Source organism: Moschus berezovskii, chromosome 9 (genome assembly GCF_049115385.1).
Source record: "Moschus berezovskii isolate FMDL1 chromosome 9, NW_MosBer_1.0, whole genome shotgun sequence".
Classification (NCBI taxonomy): domain Eukaryota; kingdom Metazoa; phylum Chordata; class Mammalia; order Artiodactyla; family Moschidae; genus Moschus; species Moschus berezovskii.
This window is the reverse complement of record NC_142468.1, coordinates 82,807,367-82,826,717: the sequence shown is the minus strand read 5'-3', so window position 1 is coordinate 82,826,717 and position 19,351 is coordinate 82,807,367. Positions and strand designations below refer to the sequence as shown.

At 43.4% G+C, this 19,351-nt stretch overlaps 1 protein-coding gene across 1 annotated transcript in view; it reads right to left on the bottom strand.

Moving 5' to 3' along the window:
• Window positions 1–19,351, bottom strand: part of IQGAP2 (IQ motif containing GTPase activating protein 2) — a 316,582-nt gene that overhangs the window by 254,080 nt on the left and 43,151 nt on the right. The window contains exon 2 of the mRNA XM_055435889.2: window positions 11,845–11,944. Within this exon, the coding sequence (XP_055291864.2) occupies window positions 11,845–11,944 (100 nt within the window). The remainder of the gene's footprint in view (window positions 1–11,844; window positions 11,945–19,351) is intronic.

The window sequence follows — 19,351 nt, the reverse complement described above, 5'->3', positions numbered from 1 at the left end:
ACAAAATGGATTTAGTAACTTGATTCTAATGAATAAAATACAGGAAACTTCAGGACGTCATTTTTGAGAACAGGTTACAAGACTGGTTTCCACTGTATGTGCCCTTTCTGGCTCGTTCACTCTGATGGAAGCTAGTGCCAGGCTGTGAGCTGCCCTAGGGAGGGCCCAGAGGGCAAGGGAAGCCTCTGGCCAAAGCACAGGAGGGCTATGTGAATGCCGTCAAAACACCGCGTGTGCTTGGAAGAGGGTCTGCCCTGCTTGAATCCCGAAAGGGCCACAGGGACCCAGAGCCAGGGGACCCAGGAAGCTCTGCAGATTCCTGACTCCCAAAAGTTGTGAGATAAGGCCATCCCTGGCAGGCCAGCGGTAGAGAGTTGGTGCTTGCACTACAGGGGGCACAGGTTCCACCCCCTGGTGAGGGAACTGACATCCCACATGCTACCAAATGCAGCCACACACACACACAAAATGCAGATAACTATTTGCTGTTCTAAGTCACTGGGTTTGAGAGTAATCTATTACACAGTCATGGATAACTAATGCATATGCCAGACATCCTCTGCCTCCTGACAGTTAGGGTTAGCTCTCCAAGACATCATCTAAATCCTTTAGCCTGTACAGAAACATAGCTCCTGGAGTGAAGAGCCACTTCATAAAGGAATCACCTCTCTTTTTTGAGATATGCTCTAAAAATACATCTTTCATTTTCCCTTCACTGCCATTAATATTAGTCTTTTAAACTTAAGTCTCAAAATACTAATAACTTCTTAAACTTTTAAGTTTCACTTCTTAAACTTAAGAAGTCTATATGTACAGACTTCAGAATTTTATAAACTATGAGCAAAAGTTTCAGCCACACACAATCATTTTAATACACAAGCTACTCTTCCTCTCTCCATTCGTTCATTGAAAAATACACTCTACCCTCTTCCGGATATCTTCCAGGTTACTGTGGTGGCAGTAAGTTAACTAGAATTGCTAGCCTTATAACTCAGGAGGAGCTTCCCAGGTGGCGCTAATGGTAAAGGACTCGTCTGCCAATGCAGGAGGTGTAAGAGACTTAGGTTCGATCCCTGGTTCGGGAAGATCCCCTGGAGGAGGGCACGGCAACCCACTCCAGTATTCTTGCCTGGGGAATCACATGGACAGAGAAGCCTGGCGGGCTACAGTCCATGGGGTCACACAGAGTCGGACACAACTGAGTGACTTGGCACGCAGGCACACATAATTCAGCAGGTCACATATAGGGCAGGAAGAATTTGTACCATCTGAAAGTAACAGAGAATTTTCCACTGAGACAAATATCAAATTTGACCTCCAGGCTGGCAGTCTAGCCAATCGTCTATAATCCTATCTACCATGAATCTAATTCATATTTTACTTGTTACCTGTAGGAGAACTAAAACATACAGGAAATAGAATACCATCAACCCTCATTAGTAACAAAAATTCAGTGCTGGGCGCTAAGTAATTCATTCAAATATGGAGGAGATACAATGTCACTGAGAGCTTGTAACTGGGTTATTTGATTCAGATGGGGATGTCAGAGAAGGATTTCCTGAAAAAAGTGAGCTGCCATGGTGCCTCAGGAAAGAACCAGCCTGCGTTGCAGGAGACCCAGGTTCAATCCCTGGGTTGGAAAGATCCCCTGGAGAAAGAAATGGCAACCCACTCCAGTAGTCTTGCCTGGGAAGTCCCATGGACAGAGGAGCCTGGTGGGCCACAGTCCATGGTGTCGCAAGAATCAGACATGACTTAGCGACTAAACCAACAACCACCACCATCTGAAGACAGAGCAGAGTCTCACTCGATAAAGAAGAGGAAACAGGATCAACACAGTGCAAACATTCTGTGTAGGAGAGAACACTGAAAGAAAAGGGGGCGAATGCAGCTGGAAGATACAGAAATAGGGAATGGGCTCACTATGAAACAGGAGACACTGGAAGGACTGGACTATGCAGAGCCTATGAGTCCCCAAAGGAGTTTGGGTTTCATCCTCAGAGTATTAAGAAAGCACTAGAAGGTTTTAAACTGATCAGAATTTTGGAAAGATTAATCTGATAAAGGACGGAAGCAACCAGAGGAGTGGGGAAAGCAATCAGAGACCACCACAGTAATCTAGCAAGTGATGCTGGAAGCCTGCAGTGGATTGATGGTGGAACAGACACGTAAACACATGAGGGGGATTCAGGAAAACAGTGGGCTAAATACGGGGAGATTCCCCACGCGCACACAGAGAGATGAAGACAGCAAATGGAAGTGAAGGACAGAAGTTTAAACCCGTGAGCGAAAGCTTTAACCTCACAGCAGTGAGCTTTTATTGAGTAAGGGTTATTAGCTTGTTTGAGCTCCCATCTCCCAAAGTGACCTGATTCTGCCTGTTTGTACACAACTGACGCTCAAAAAAAAAATCTGAAAAATGAAGTGTTTAGACATCTCATGTGTGTTTGGAGTACCTTCTATGTGCATTTTATCTGCTAAATACCATTTAATTGTATTTCACAGTTTTCTCAGGACCTCTCCAAGCCAGGCAGAGCAAGGGAACTTTTCTTTAACAAGAGCTTTAATGAGATATAATTTATATACATTTGACTCTTTCAATTGACTAAAAACAATTCAGTGGTTTTTAGTACACTCACAGTATTGTGCAACCATCGCCACAATCAATTTCAGAAGATTTTAGTCCTGGCCAAAAAGAAACTCACACCATGAGCATCACTCCCCAAACCCCTCAATCCTGCCAGCCCTAGGCAACCACAAGTCTACTTTCTGTCTCTATGGATGTGCCTATTCTAGACTTTTCATATAAGTGGAATCATAACGATGTATGTGGCCCTTTGTGTCTAGCTTCTTTCATTCAGCATATTCTTGAGGTCCACCCATGCTGTAAATATGCAGCAATACCTCATTCTTTATTTTTTAAGACTATTGTTTTAGGTTCACAGCAAAACTGAGGGGAAGGTACTGAGATTTCCCTAATGCCCCCTGCCCCCAGACATGCCCCAGGCCTCTCACAGTATCACCATCCCCCACCTGCATGGAACATTCACTTTAACTGATGAACCTATATTGACAATTAGGCTTCCCTGATAGCTCAGTTGGTAAAGAATCTGCCTGCAATGCAAGAGACCCCGCTTCAATTCCTGGGTCGGGAAGATCCACTGGAGAAGGGATAGGCTACCCACTCCAGTATTCTTGGTCTTCCCTGGCGGCTCAGCTGGTAAAGAATCTGCCTGCAATGTAGGAGACCTGGGCTCAATCTCTGGGTTGGGAAGATCCCCTGGAGAAGGGAAAGGCTACCCACTCCAGTACTCTGGCCTGGAGAATTCCATGGACTGTATATCCATGGGGTCGCAAAGAGTTGGACACAACTGAGCGACTTTTACTTTCATATTGACCATCACCCAAGTTCATATCCACAAAATAACCTATACTGACAACCACCCAAAGTTCACAGTAACATTAAAGTTCACTCTTGTTCCTACACTTTCTATGGCTTTGGACAAATACATCATGGCACTTACCTATCATCGTGGTATCTCACAAAGAATTCCTACTGTCCTAAAATGTCCTCTGTGCTCCCATACTCATCTTCCTGATATTTTTACTGTCTCCACAGTTCTGCCTTCTCCAGGATATCATATACGTGGAGTCATATAGTATGTAGCTTTTGTAGATAAGCACTTTTCACATCATAATATGCATGTAAAGTTCCTCTGAGACTTTTCATGGCTTGATAGTTTATTTTTTAGTGCTGAATAATATTTCGTTGTTTGGCTGTGCCAAGGTTCATTTATCTATTCACCAACTGAAGGACATCCTGGTTGCTTCCAAGTTGTGCCTACCGAGAAAAAAGTTTCTGTACACATCCCTGGGTAGCGTTCTGTGTGAACAAAGCCTTCATCCCACTGGGTAAAAAGAAGGAGCACAATTGCTGGATGACATGGTAAAAATTTATTTTATTGGGCTCCAAAATCACTGCAGATGGTAACTGCAGCCATGAAATTAAAAGATGCTTGCTCCTTGGAAGAAAAGCTATGACAAACCTAGACAGCATATTTAAAAGCAGAGACATCACTTTGCCAACAAAGATCTGTCTAGTCAAAGCTATGGTTTTCCCAGGAGTCAGGTATGGATGTGAGAGTTGGACCATAAAAAAGGCTGAGCACCCAAGAATTGATGTTTTTTGAACTGCAGTGTTGGAGAAGACTCTTGAGAGTTCCTTGGACAGCAAGGACATCAAATCAGTCATCCTAAAGGAAATCAGTCCTGAATATTCATTGAAAGGACTGATGCTGAAGCTCCAATACTTTGACCACCTGATGCGAAGAGCAGATTCACTAGGAAAGACCCTGATGCTGGGAAAGACTGAAGGCAGGAGGAGAAGGGGACGACAGAGGATGAGATGGTTTCTATGGCACCACCAACTCAACGGACACGAGTGTGAGCAAACTCTGGGAGATGGTAAAGGACAGGGAAGCCTGGCGTGCCACAGTCCATGGGTTACAGAAAGTTCGACATGACTTAGCAACTGAATAATAACAAATGGTGAGAATGTTTAGTTTTTCAAGAAACTGTCTTCCAAAGTGGTTGCACCATTTTGCATTTCTACAAACCAGAGTTCTTGGTGATCCTCATCCTTGACAGCATTTGGTGTTGTCAATGTTCAGATTCTGGTCATTCTGGTAGGTGTGTAGGGGTGTTCTGTTGTTTTATTTTCCATTTCCCTGATGACATATGATGTGGAGCACCTTTTCCTATGTGTATCTTCTCTGGTGAGGTGTCTGCTAAAGTCTTTCGCCCTTTATTAATCAGGTTGTTTTCTGATTGTTGGTCTTGAAGACTCCTTTATGTATCACTGAGAACATTCCTTTATCACGTATGTCTTTTGCAAATACTTTATCCCAGTCTGTGACTTGTCTTCTCATTCTATTGACATTGTCTGCTGTTGAGCAGAAACTTTTAAATTTAATGAATTTAAAATTAAACTCATTTTTACCAGCTTGCCAATGCTTTCTTTCATGGATCATGACATTGGTGCTGTGTCTTAAAAGCCTTTGCCATACTCAAGTTCATCTAGGGTTTCTCCTTTATCATCCTCTCAGAGTTCTACAGTTTTGCATGCACATCTGATCCATTTGCGGAGAAGGCAATGGCACCCCACTCCAGTACTTTTGCCTGGAAACTCCCATGTACGGAGAAGCCTGGTAGGCTGCAGTCCATGGGGTCGCGAAGAGTCAGACACGACTGAGCAACTTCACTTTCACGCATTGGAGAAGGAAATGGCAACCCACTCCAGAGTTCTTGCCTGGAGAATCCCAAGGACGGAAGAGCCTGGTGGGCTGCCGTCTATGGGGTCGCACAGAGTTGGACACGATTGAAGCGACTTAGCAGCAGCAGCAGCAGCAGCAGCAGCAGCTGATCCATTTGAGCCCATTTCCGTGAAGCATGCAAGGTCTGTGTCTAGACGCACCGCCTGTATGTGGCTGTCCAGTTGTCCCAGCATCGTGTGTTGAAAAGACCATCTTTGCTCCACTGTACTGCTTTGCTCCTTTGTCAAAGTTCAAGTGACTGTATCTCCAAGGGTGTATTTCTGTGCTCTCAGTCCTATCCCACTGATCTACTTGCCTACTTTTTTCAGCAGTGCCACACTGTCTTGATTACTGCAGCTTTACATTAAGTTTGAAGTCAGGTAGCATCATTCATCAGAAAAGGCAAAGGCAAACCACTCCAGTACTCTTGCCTAGAAAATCCCATGGATGGAGGAGCCTGGTAGGCTGCAGCCCAGGGGGTTGCTAAGGGTCGGACACGACTGAGTGACCTCACTTTCACTTTTCACTTTCACACATTGGAGAAGGAAATGGCAACCCACTCCAGTGTTCTTGCCTGGAGAATCCCAGGGATGGGGGAGCCTGGTGGGCTGCCGTCTATGGGGTCACACAGAGTCGGACACGACTGAAGTGACTTAGCAGCAGCAGCAGCAGCATCATTCCTCCAACTTTGTTCTCCTTCAATATTGTGTTGGCTATTCCTAATCTTTTACTTCTCCCTGTAAACTTTAGAACCTGGTTGTTGATATCCACAAAATAACTTTCAGGGCTTTTAAGTAGGACTGCATTATATCTTGGAGAAGGCAATGGCAAGCCACTCCAGTACTCTTGCCTAGAAAATACCATGGACGGAGGAGCCTGGTAGGCTGCAGTCCATGGGGTCGCTGGGAGTTGAACATGACTGAGTGACTTCACTTTCACGCACTGGAGAAGGAAATGGCAACCCACTCCAGTGTTCTTGCCTGGAGAATCCCAGGGACGGGGGAGCCTGGTGGGCTTCCATCTATGGGGTCGCACAGAGTCGGACACGACTGAAGCAACTTAGCAGCAGCAGCAGCAGCATTATATCTATAGATCAAGTTGGGAAGAACTATCTTGACAATATTGAGTCTTCCTATCCATGAATATGGACTATCAGTTTATTTGGTTCTTTGATTTCATTCATCAGAGTTTTGTGCTTTTCCTCATATAGATCTTGTATATATTTTGCTAAATTTATACCTAAACATAAAGCTATGACCAATATAGACATCATATTAAAAAGTGGAGACATTACTTTGCTGACAAAGGTCTGTCTAGTTAAAACTATGATTTTCCCAGTAGTCATGTATGGATGTGAGAGCTGAACTATAAAGAAAGCTGATTGCCAAAGAATTGATGCTTTTGAACTGTGGTGTTGGAGAAGACCCTAGAGAGTCCCTTGGACTGCAAGGAGATCCAACCAGTCCATCCTAAAGGAAATCAGTCCTGAATATTCATTGGAAGGACTGATGCCGAAGGTGAAACTCCAATATTTTGGCCATGTGATGTGAAGAACTGCCTCACTGGAAAAGACCCTGATGCTGGGAAAGATTGAAGGCATGAGGAGAAGGGGACGACAGAGGATGAGATGGTTGGATGGCATCACCAACTCGATGGACATGAGTTTGAGTAAGCTCCGGAAGCTGGTGATGGACAGGAAAGCCTGGGGTGCTGCAGTCCATGGGGTCACAACTAGTCGGACACGACTGAGCGACTGAACTGATACCTGAACATTTCATTTTGGGGGATGCTGCTTTTGAACTGTGGTATTGGAGAAGACTCTTGAGAGTCCCTTATACTGCAAGGAGATCCAACCAGTCCATTCTAAAGGAGATCAATCCTGGGTGTTCATTGGAAGGACTGATGCTAAAGCTGAAACTGCAATACTTTGGCCACCTCATGCGACGAGTTGACTCACTGGAAAAGACTTTGATGCTGGGAAAGGTTGGGGGCGGGAGGAGAAGGGGACGACAGAGAATGAGATGGCTGGATGGCATCACCGACTCTGTGGACATGAGTTTGAGTGAACTCCGGGAATTGGTGATGGACAGGGAGGCCTGGCGTGCTATGATTCATGGGGTTGCGGAGAGTCGGACACGACTGAGTGACTGAACTGAACTGAACTGAATGTACGTGGTGTTTTGTTGTTCATTGCTGGTACAGAGGAAAGCAGTCGACTTATATGTTAACCTTGTATCCTGCAAGCTTTCTCTAATTGCTTATTAGTTCCAGAATTCTTTTATTATTCTTTCAGGTTTTCTATACTGTCAATCTTGTCATCTGCAAACAAAGATAGTTTTTATCTTCCTTTTCAAACTCAATAGCTTTTATTTCCTTTTCTTGTTTTATTGCATTAGCTAAAATTTCCACTATAAAGTTGAAAAGGAGTGGTTAGAGGGAATAGCTTTGCCTTGTCCCTAATCTTAGTAGGAAAGTTGTAAGCTTCTCACCAAGAAGTCTGATGTTAGCTGTAGGGTTTTTTTGTTAATAGCTTTCTCAAGTTGAGGATGTTTCCCTATATTCCAACTTTCCTAAGAATTTTTATCATAAATAGGTGCTGGATTTTGTCAAATGCTTTTTCTGCATCTACTGATATAATCATATGATTTTTCTTATTTAGACTGTTTATGTGATGGAGCACATTTAATTGATTTTCAAATGCTGAACCAGCCTTGCAAATCTTGGATAAACCCCACTTGGTTGTAATTCATATAGTTCTTTTTATACATTGTTAAATCTGATTTGCTCATATTTATTTTACAGCTGAAGAATGCTTCATTCTATGGATGACTGTTTATTCATTCATCAGTAGATAGACATTTGAGCTGTTTCTACTTTCTGCTCTAATGAGTAACAATTCAGTGAACATTTATGTGAAGGTTTTTATGTGGACAAGGGTTTTCAATTTTCTTGGGGATATACCTAGTGGTAGAATTGCTGGACCAAATGATAACTCTGTATTTAATTTTTTGAGGAGCTGCCAGACTATTTTACAATCCAACCAGAAATATATGAGGGTTCCAATCTCTCTATATCCTGCAAACAATTCTTTTTGATTATGGCTATCCTAGCATAAGATGGCATCTCACTATGATTTTAAACTGCATTTCCCTAAAGGAGATCAATCCTGGGTGTTCATTGGAAGGACTGATGCTAAAGCTGAAACTCCAATACTTTGGCCACCTCATGTGAAGAGTTGACTCACTGGAAAAGACTCTGATGCTGGGAGGGATTGGGGGCAGGAGGAGACGGGGATGACAGAGAATGAGATGGCTGGATGGCATCACCGACTCGATGGACATGAGTTTGAGTGAACTCTAGGAGTTGGTGATGGACAGGGAGGCTTGGCTTGCTGCGATTCATGGGGTCGCAAAGAGGGACACGAATGAGCGACTGAACTGAACTGAAAGACTGATGTTAAGCATCTTGTCCTGTTCTTATGGTTCATTTGTGTATCTTATTTGGAAAAAATGTCTATTCAGAAGCTTAGCCCATTTTTAAACTAGGCTATTTACTTTTTATGTTGAGTTATCATAACAAACCATTTTAAGATAATTTTTGCATGGTGTGAGGTAGGGATCTAAATTCATTTTTATGCATGTGTACATCCAGTTGTCTCAGCATCATTTGTTGAAAGATTGCTTTTTTCCCTCACTGAATTGTTTTGATCAAATGGATATTAGGTTGAACTAGGCTTGCATTCCTGGGATAAATCCCACTTGGTGGTATATAAGCCTTTTCATGTGTTGCTGAACTCAGTTTGAGTTTGTTGAGAATTTTTGTATTTGTATTCATAAAGGATACTGGTTTATGGTTTTCTTGAGGTATCTTTGTCTGGCTTTGGCATCAGAGTAATACTGGTCTCAAAAGAAAGAGTTAGGAAGTGTTCCCTCCTCTTACATTTTTTGAAAGAGTAGGAAGTTTTTTTGAGTACTAACTCAATCTTTTTTTACTTGTTTTACATCTATTTAGTTTTGAAAATGTCTTCTTGAGTCAGTTTTAGTAGTTTGTATCTTTCTAGGAGACAGTACCTTTCATCTAGGTTAACCAATCCATTGGTATACATTCTGTCAACATCCTTTTTATTTCTATAAGGCTGGCAGTGATATCCCCTCTGAATGAAGCAACTTTTAAATGGTCTGAGATTAACAATCACAGAATCTTGAAATTACTAAAACTAAAACTGAAGATATATCTATTGGACTCTAACAATTCTGAATTTTAAAAAAAATTGAGTTACAGGACATATAAGCTAAATATCCTACCAGTTTTCACCTCTGGAAAGAAAAAATAGAGGCAAAAATACAGAACCCAACACATTTCTAGTTAAAATACACCAAAGTCAGTTCAACTGAAATAAACAAGAAACAGTTCCTGGCTAAATGTTCACATTCTAAATACACCATTCAATAGAAATTCAATATTCTAAAGCAACTACACTCACAGGAACACACACATGCATGCACTATAATACATCCAATATGATAAATTCCTAATGCCATTAACAGTGTATAAGAGAATCAGGCAATAAACTCACTCAAATAACTTTTTGAACAGAGACTAACTTACTCCATTTATGTTTTGAGTTTAGGGCCATCAGAATTCTGTATACTATGATTTTTGAAATCATACCACACATATTACTAGCCACAAAATTTTTACATACTCCATAACCAAAAACCAACTTCCCAGAAAGTCATAAGAAGTGTTCAGATATTAATAAAAGATTCATAAATACATATTACACCTAAATCTCTACTTGCAAGATAAGTTTAGGAAAACCATCTTAAAGGAAAAACTGTGTATTTTACCATCTATTCTTTCAATGAAACTGTTCCTACGGAAGCTCTCTTCAAAGAACTTGGGCTAATTGTTATGCTGACTTTTTGAAATTAAAATTTAAGTACACAATTTTGAAAACACTAAAGAAGATGACAAGATTCCAAGCTATCTTGATACCACTTTGATACATTCAGGAGAAAACTATGCTTGTTATCACCATACACCTGACTGGCACTACAGTTCAAAGAACACTTACAACCTTCTTAGTAAATTTTTAGGGGGAAAAACAATCCATTAAGTAAGTCGGGCAGGTAGTGGTAACATCTTTATCATCCCATTAGACAGGAGACAAAACTGAACTTCCCACAAGGTTGACCTGTCCATGGTCACAGAGTTCAGAAATGGTGAAGCTGAGACCAGAAAATCCAGTCTACTGACTCCCAGTCAGACACCTTTTCCTTTGTGTGACACTGCTCCCCACTTCTAGAAACCTGGAGGCAAAAACTTAGAACGCAAAGTGTGTATCAGAAGGAAGTTTCCACTAACTCTTCTGAAACTTTTTCATTGAAAGTATGCTTATTTTGAATGTCTGTGAATCCCTATCCTTATCTAACTGTAGCCACAATTTGGCTAAAAGCATGTTTTTAATAATCTTAGACATACAGTGAATCTTCAGTGACTTGCAACCTGTCAACTTCCAGACACGTTAAAAACCTTTAAAACTTAGCCTTTAGAGCTTAGAGCTAAGAGGCACTGTGAAAACATTAAACAATCCTGGAAAACCCCCTTTTAAGCAATTTTGAGGCCAAATTAGTGCATGTGTCACTAGATATTCTTCTACAAAGCACTGATTAAAATCCTCATTCTTTGAGCTCTGTAGGTAGTTATTTATAAGTGATCAGAGATAATTAACATCAACGACCATTAACTCCATGTTTATTTTCTACAGAGATAAGAGAACTGGAACATATCTGTCCATGGAACAATACTGTTGCTTGAGCTCAGTGCAAAGCATTAAATCAGAATCTACCTCAAGGCGTATGGGCATTGTAGTATGCACCCAGCAAAGGACAAAGTTCTGATTCCCCTGATACAGAGGCCTAAGTGTAAATACTTTCTTTATCTTCACTTTCTCCTGGGAGAGCCAACATTTCCTTGTAATCTAATAAAAGAGTTAGTGAGATTTTCAGAGACAACATACCTTCAGTGATCACACGCCTGTGAGTTAAAAAGGAGACTGCTGTCATAAACCTGCTCTCTAGCTTAGTGAACAATGGACTTCAGTCCAACATGCCATGGGCATGTAGGAATATATAATTACACATTAATTAATAATAATAGTGATAATTATCATCATTGGGGTAGGGTTGGGAAAAAGATCTGAGGACACTCTGAGGAAAAGGAAGTTGGTTTAAGTCTCTGCGGCTCCCCCAACATCCATGCCAGAGAGATGAGAAATTTTGAAATAATCTGTAATTTTCCAAGAGATTTCCTGGGAGGCTCTGAGGAAGAAAAGGAACAGCTGCCTCCCTAGTGCCTTGACGCTGGCTGTGGGAGCAACATTTTCTCAATTCTTCCACTGACAACACACAGGTTGATTCTTCTCCCATTACCTTAGTACTAACAAGGCTGCAAATGAGTTATTAAAAATACAGTACCCAAAGGGCATCTCTAAGAGAAGGGGCACAAATAGACTAAGTCTGACTCTTACCTTTTGGCTTCCTCCAGGTGACACAAATATTCATAAGCGATATTCTGCCGCCTCCTCTCATCCATCTCCTCTGCAGAGAGTCTTTCATCATCTACAATAGCTAGAAAGAGAGGATAACATCACATTACTTGGAAGAACAGTGTTCAAATCATGAGACAACCAACTAGAAAAAACTCACATGCAGCTAAACACTGAGAGATGGGAGTATTGAAACATCAATCACAGAAAGAGAATTGCCTTTGGATTTTACAATGTTATATTATTTCTAGCAAAAACTGCAATACTGAAGTATCAGTCAGTTCAGCTGCTCAGTCATGTCCGACTCGTTGCGACCCCATGGACTGCAGCACACCAGGCTTCCCTGTCCATCACCAACTCCTGGAGCCTACTCAAACTCATGTGCATGGAGTCGGTGATGCCATCCAACCATCTCATCCTCTGTCACCCCTTCTCCTCCCGCCCTCTGAAGTATACATGGACATTAAATAACAGAAAGAGAATAGCAATCAGATCCCACAGATGTGATGCCACAGGATTTGCTGCTGCTGCTAAGTCACTTCAGTCGTGTCCGACTCTGTGCGACCCCACAGATGGCAGCCCACCAGGCTCCCCCGTCCCTAGGATTCTCCAGGCAAGAACACTGGAGTGGGTTGCCATTTCCTTCTCCAATGTGTGAAAGTGAAAAGTGAAAGTGAAGTCGCTCAGCCTCAAACCAACTAGAGGGTGGCCTGCCAGCAGTAACTGTCCTCAACAAGCTTGGAGAATTGGCCCAGGGGCTCAGAGAACCAGACTGTCCTGGAAATTCTGGAATAGAACAAAGAATCTGCAAGGACCTGTGCTTCCCCACTCCTAGAGGGGATTGAGGCATCTCATTTAACCCCAATCCTATTTTACAGATGACAAAGTCACTAAAATTCCTCCCTTGCTTATCTCTCGGCCTTTACGAGGCTAACGTTCATGGTCAACAGGTATCCAAAAGAAAAATGCAATGGAGACAGCCAGGGAGCAGAGTCTTCAGGCCCACACCCTTTATTCCAACACGAGCCTAGTTTATAAACTGCCACACTTCAGCCCTGCTTTTCTGTGGAGGACTCGGCCTCCCCGCTTCCTGACTGCACTCCCTCTGCTTGTGGCCTCACAGTACCCGGCAGCCGCCAACAGTCACATCAGCCAAGTCTTGACTGCCTATTTACAGGACAGCACTCCTCTCTCATGAAAAGAAGCCCTTCCCCCTCTTCGGTGCTGAGCATCCATTCTGACGGCTGTGAACTGAACTGGGTTTCTCGTTGGTTAGACCTCTCGTCTAATGAAGACAACGTGTGTGAGCTTACGAGGGGCAGGGCCGCCAGGGTTTGCTCTTTTGCTCCTCAGTCACCAGCTCCCATCAGCCGTTTATTAAACGGGACCCCTGGGCTTCCCTTGTGCTTTAGACGGTAAAAATCCTCCTGCAGTGTGGGAGACCTGGGTTCAATCCCTGGGTTGGGAAGATCCTCTGGAGAAGGGAAAGGCTACCCACTCCAGTATTCTGGCCTGGAGAATCCCATGGACTGTATAGTCCATGGGGGCGCAAAGAGTTGGACACGACTGAGCGACTTTCACTTCACTTCACTCCCAAGCAGAAGAGAGGATATGAAGGTCACTCATCCATTCCCCAAGAAAGGCCAGGCACACACCCTACTAATGAGGCACCTGAAACATCGATCCAGCAGGCAAAAGGAATTAAGAGCAAGATCTGAACTCCTATTGGGCAAGCACAATGCTCAACACTTAAGATCTAAAAATAATAACCAAATCCTCAAAGACTTCAAAAGAAAGGGGAGATTATGTTTTCATCAATAGGTAGATATAGATATGTATAAACATATTTATATTATATATATATATATAAAAGAATACCATAAGCATGGGAATATGTACTAGATGCTTACTTACTGAGCACTTAATTTCCTTCAAGGCTTAGGCAGAATTTAGTATGCAGTGTCTTATTTAAGTTTCAGGACTCTCTCTGAGGCAGGTATGTAACCTACTGCACTTTACCTTTGAGCAAACAGCCTGAGAAGCCATTTGCCCAAATGAAGAGCAGAGACATTAGAGCTAGAAGTATTAGTCTGGGAGGGAAAAAAGCAAGGAGAGAACTTCAGGAAATGTCTTTGTTTATGGATGAGGAAGAAAAGGAAACAGCAGAAGAGGCAACTAAAGAGCCTCTTGATGAGGGTAAAAGAATACAGTGAAAAAGCTGGCTTAAAACTCAACATTCCCCAAACTAAGAGTTTGGCATCCAGTCCCAACACTTCATGGCAAATAGAAAAGGAAAGAGTGGAAGCAGTGACAGGTTTTATTTTCTTGGGCTCCAAAATCACTGGTGACGGTGACTGCAGGCATGAAATTAAAAGACACTTGCTTCTTGAAACAAAAGCTATGATGAACCAAAGGTCTGTATAGTCAAAGCTATGGTTTTTCCAGTAGTCAGGTACAAATGTGAGAGTTGGACCATAAAGAAGGCTGAGCACTCAAGAATTGATGCTTTTGAATTGTAGTGCTGGAGAAGACTCTTGGGAGTCCCTTGAACATCAAGGAGATCAAACCAGTCAATCCTAAAGGAAATCAATCCTGAATGTTCATTGGAAGGACTGATGCTAAAGCTGAAGCCCCAATCCTTTGGCCACCTGATGTGAAGAGATGACTCACTGGAAAAGACCCTGATGCTGGGAAAGATTGAGGGCAGGAGGAGAAGAGCACAGCAGAGGATGAGATGGTTGGATGGCATCACCGACTCGAAGGACATGAATCTGAACAAACTCCAGGAGACAGTGAGGGACAGGGGAGCCTGGCATCTTGCCGTCCATGGGGTTGTAAAGAGTCAGACATGACTCAGCGACTGAACAACAACGTCCCTCCCCCACCCATTCTCCTCACTGTTATCAGAAGCCCCTTTCTAACACACAGTCCTTTCTCTCCAAACCTTCGATGGATCTTCATTTCCTACAGAACAAAGCTCTGAAGAGAACATGTTTCCTCTCCTCCTCTACGTGAACAACTACTTTCCAGCGAACCTTCACAAAGTGGGCTAACCATCATCCCGTAAAGAATATACTTCAAAATTAGGATTTCCTCACTGGGGGTCGCCTTAGAGGATACCTCGCATGCCCGCAGAGCATCACCCAGTCCTCTCTCTCCACTGTTCTAAGAGCTAATTCCCAGGACACCCCATGACTACTAGTTTCTTATTTTAATTTCTGTCTAAAGAACGCCTCCCACTCCTGACAGGATATTTTCATGTTTTGGTACCTTCACACATGTTAAAAGCTTGAAAGCAATAGAAAACTCCTAGTCAGAGTCCACCTGATCATTTTACCCTCCTCAGGGGGTAAGGGAGGGGTCACCTTCAAAAGGAGGCACTCTGCCTGCCACCTTCCTTCTGGCCTCAACCAGCCCATCCAGGAGGCGGCAAGAAGCACCAGCAGGACTGTGCTCAGACCTTTGCCTCCCAACTGCCTCCATAAGCCATGCAAGATCCCACCAGCCCAGAGCCACAAAGGGTCTCTCAAACTCTGAGGTCACCGCCCAAAGAGATGTGACTTAATATTTGAATTAAAACACATACTCGCCACAAAGCTTTACCTTGCTACTACAATGTACTGGCCATAGCTGATGGAATTCTACCCATCCTTAAGGTTTAACTCCAGGACCACTTCCTTCCCAAGTGCCGCAACCAAGCAGGACCCGGTGGGGCCCTCCTGGGGACAGATCCTTTACATGTCCCTTGTTTCTTGTTTGCAGGGAAAAGGTTTCAGCCTCCTAGACCTTCCTTCCCTGAGTACCAAAGGAGAGATTCCAACAGTCACTAATCAGGGAAGGGAGAAGCAGCAGAAAATAAAAGGATCAGTTGAGAAACAATAATGCATCTATGGGGCAGGATCCTGGTTTCTCTTCAACGAATATGCTTAACAATATATTTGAGTTCGTCTGCAGAACTAAGGCCCTCACCCAGAGGAGGATGATAACTGCAGGCAGAGAACAAGATTCCTGAAGCGCCGCCCTAGTAACTCATCAACAACCAATCAGAAGAAAGCCACATACCCCTCAGCCCTCACCCCAAATTCTGCCCATAAAAACTGCTCCCTGAAAACCATGAGGGAATGTCAGGGTTCTGAGCACGAGTCACCCATTCTCCTTGCTTGGCCCTTTCCCTGCTCTAAACCCTCAGGTTTTGGTTTGTTCGGCTTTCCTGTGTGTCTTCCTGTGTGCACCAGTGAAAAGTGAAGCCACTCAGTCGTGTCCGACTCTTTGCGACCCCACAGACTGTAGCCCACCAGGCTCCTCCATCCATGGGATTCTCCAGGCAAGAATATTGGAGTGGGCTGCCATTTCCTTCTCCAGGAGATCCTCCCGACCCAGGGATCGAACCCAGGTCTCCCGCATTGCAGGCAGATGCTTTACCCTCTGAGCCCACATGAACTTGTATTCTGTACCAGTACCTCCTCCACTGCTTTATTTAACAGTAAATCCTAGAAGACATACATGTGTTCTCAAGGTGTCAGCACCCCTCCCTGCAGAGGCTGCACACTCCATTAAAGTATCTGATGAACAAATCATTTTTTTTTTCAGGAAAGATTAATAAACGGGTTTTAAAATATCTACCTGGGGTACTCTTATTTGCCCATTTATGTTGAATAAAGGATGTGGTCATTGATGAAGGAAATACAGCACCGTTCTGTAGACTTCACTCGACTAACATTCAACTCACAGATTCTATGAGCCAACCAAGAGTCAGAGCACCAGACATGGGGCAGTGAACAAAGCAAAAGCTGCATGTCCTCATGGGGCATTTTAGACATTCCTTCCTTCCCTCCTAGCCCACTGGACCACATCCCTGGCCACTCCTCTTCCAACCACACACACTTCAACTTTACCTTCCTTCCTTCATGACCTATTGTGTCAAAGTGAACACCAAGATTACGAGTGTGAGAACGTCTTAATTACAACAAAAGCAGATCCCTCTGGGCCACAGAGGTTGCCTGCAAATATTTCTGCATTACTCAATCTTTCCTAAGTAGCAACTTCTGATAAAAGACACAGGCATGGATACTAACCCTAACATTTAAAGAGACTTCATGGAGCTGATAAAATACACTTAAGCATGACACTACCACCTATAAAGCACTTTTCCATATTATCGTGTGGTTTTCATCATCTCCCTGAAAGACAGGCGTTCTCTCTTTCTTACAATTGAGAACAGGGTCAAGCCAGGGGAAGGGACTGCCATGGTTACTGCTGGGTCAGTGGCGGAGCCAGAGCTGCAGCTGAGGGCCCTAGTACCCTGGCCCTGTGCTGTGCCCAGTGCCACACTGCTGCTGCTGAAGTGGAAAGAGCCTCGTCATTGTCAAGCACAAGGGAAGATCACTAAAGTGCCTTCAAAACTGCTTTTAAATTGATTAACTGAGACTTCCTCTAAAGTTCATCTTTACTTGCTGCCTTGAACACTAAGAAACACAGGATATCGTGAAAAACTACTTCCTGAAGTATTCAGTTCAGTTCAGTCGCTCAGTTGTGTCTGACTCTTTGCGACCCCAGGAATCGCAGCACACCAGGCCTCCCTGTCCATCACCAACTCCCGGAATTGACTCAAACTCACCTCCAGCGAGTCGGTGATGCCATCCAGCCATCTCATTCTCTGTCGTCCCCTTCTCCTCCTGCCCCCAATCCCTCCCAGCATCAGAGTCTTTTCCACTTCCTGTAATGTTAGCCAACATTGGCTAAAAGATGGTAAAGCAAGCACATTCTATGGAAATCACAGTTCAGTTCAGTTCAGTCACTCAGTCGTGTCCGACTCTTTGCAACCCCATGAACCGCAGCACAACTGGCCTCCCTGTCCATCACCAACTCCCAAAGTTTACCCAAACCCATGTCCATTGAGTTGGTGATGCCATCCAACCATCTCACCCTCTGTCATCCCCTTCTCCTCCTGCCCTCAATCTTTCCCAGCATCAGGGTCTTTTCAAATGAGTCAGCTCTTTGCATTAGGTGGCCAAAGTAATGGAGTTTCTGCTTCAACAACAGTCCTTCCAATGAATACCCAGGACTGACCTCCTTTAGGATTGACTGGTTGGCTCTCCTTGTAGTCCAAGGGACTCTCAAGAGTCTTCTCCAACACCACAGTTCAAAAGCATCAATTCTTTGGTGCTCAGCCTTCTTTATAGTCCAACTCTCACATCCGTACATGACTACTGGAAAAACCATAGCCTTGACTAGACAGACCTTTGATGACAAAGTAAAGTCTCTGCTTTTTAATATGCTGTCTAGGTTGGTCATAACCTTCCTTCCAAGGAGTAAGCGTCTTTTAATTTCATGGCTGTAATCAGCATCTGCAGTGATTTTGGAGCCCCCCAAAATAAAGTCAGCCACTGTTTCCATTGTTTCCCCATCTATTTGCCATGAAGTGATAGGACCAGATGCCATGATCTTAGTTTTCTGAATGCTGAGCTTTAAGCCAACTTTTCACTCTCCTCTTTCACTTTCATCAAGAGGCTCTTCAGTTCTTTGCTTTCTGCCATAAGGGTGGTGTCATCTGCATATCTCAGGTTATTGATATTTCTCCGGGCAATCTTGATTCCAGCTTGTGCTTCATCCAGCCCAGCATTTCTCATGATGTACTCTGCATGTAAGTTAAATAAGCATGGTAACAATATACAGCCTTGACATACTCCTTTTCCAATTTGGAAATAGTCTGTTGTTCCATGTCCAGTTCTAACTGTTGCTTCCTGATCTGCATACAGATTTCTCAGGAGGCAGGTCAGGTGGCAGGTATTCCCATCTCTTTCAGAATTTTCCAGTTTGTGGTGATCCACACAGTCAAAGGCTTTGGTACAGTCAATAAAGCAGAAATAGATGTTTTTCTGGAACCCTCATGCTTTTTCGATGATCCAGTGGATGTTGGCAATTTGATCTCTGGTTCCTCTGCCTTTTCTAAACATTATAGGGTTTATTCAGAGGTTTAAGGAGCAGAATGAGTTGGTAGAAACGCTTTTGAAATAGAACTATGAAGTCAGAACAGAAGGAACCCTACAGAGTTTATTTTTCAAAGAACACCCACAAAATCCACTGTGAAAACAAACCAAGACCGTCTTGACTCATGAAGGAGTTGGCATGGTCACTTATTCACTTCAGCTACTCTACTTGCCCCTTCACACAGGAGACCAAGGCCACCACCTCCTTTGCATTAAAATGTATTCGTTTGTTCAACAAATATTAGATGAGTTGTTCTGTGCCAGTCTGTTCTAGGGAACAACACACCAAGTCCCTCATGAAGTTTTTATTAAACAACTGAAAGTGAAAGTGTTAGTGCTTAGTTGTGTCCAACTCTTTTTTGACTCCATGGACTGTAGCCCACCAGGTTCCCCAGTCCATGGAATTCTCCAGGCAAGAATAATACTGGAGTGAGTAGCCATTCCCTTCTCCAGGGGATCTTCCCAACCCAGGGATCAAACCCGATCTCCTGCATTGCAGG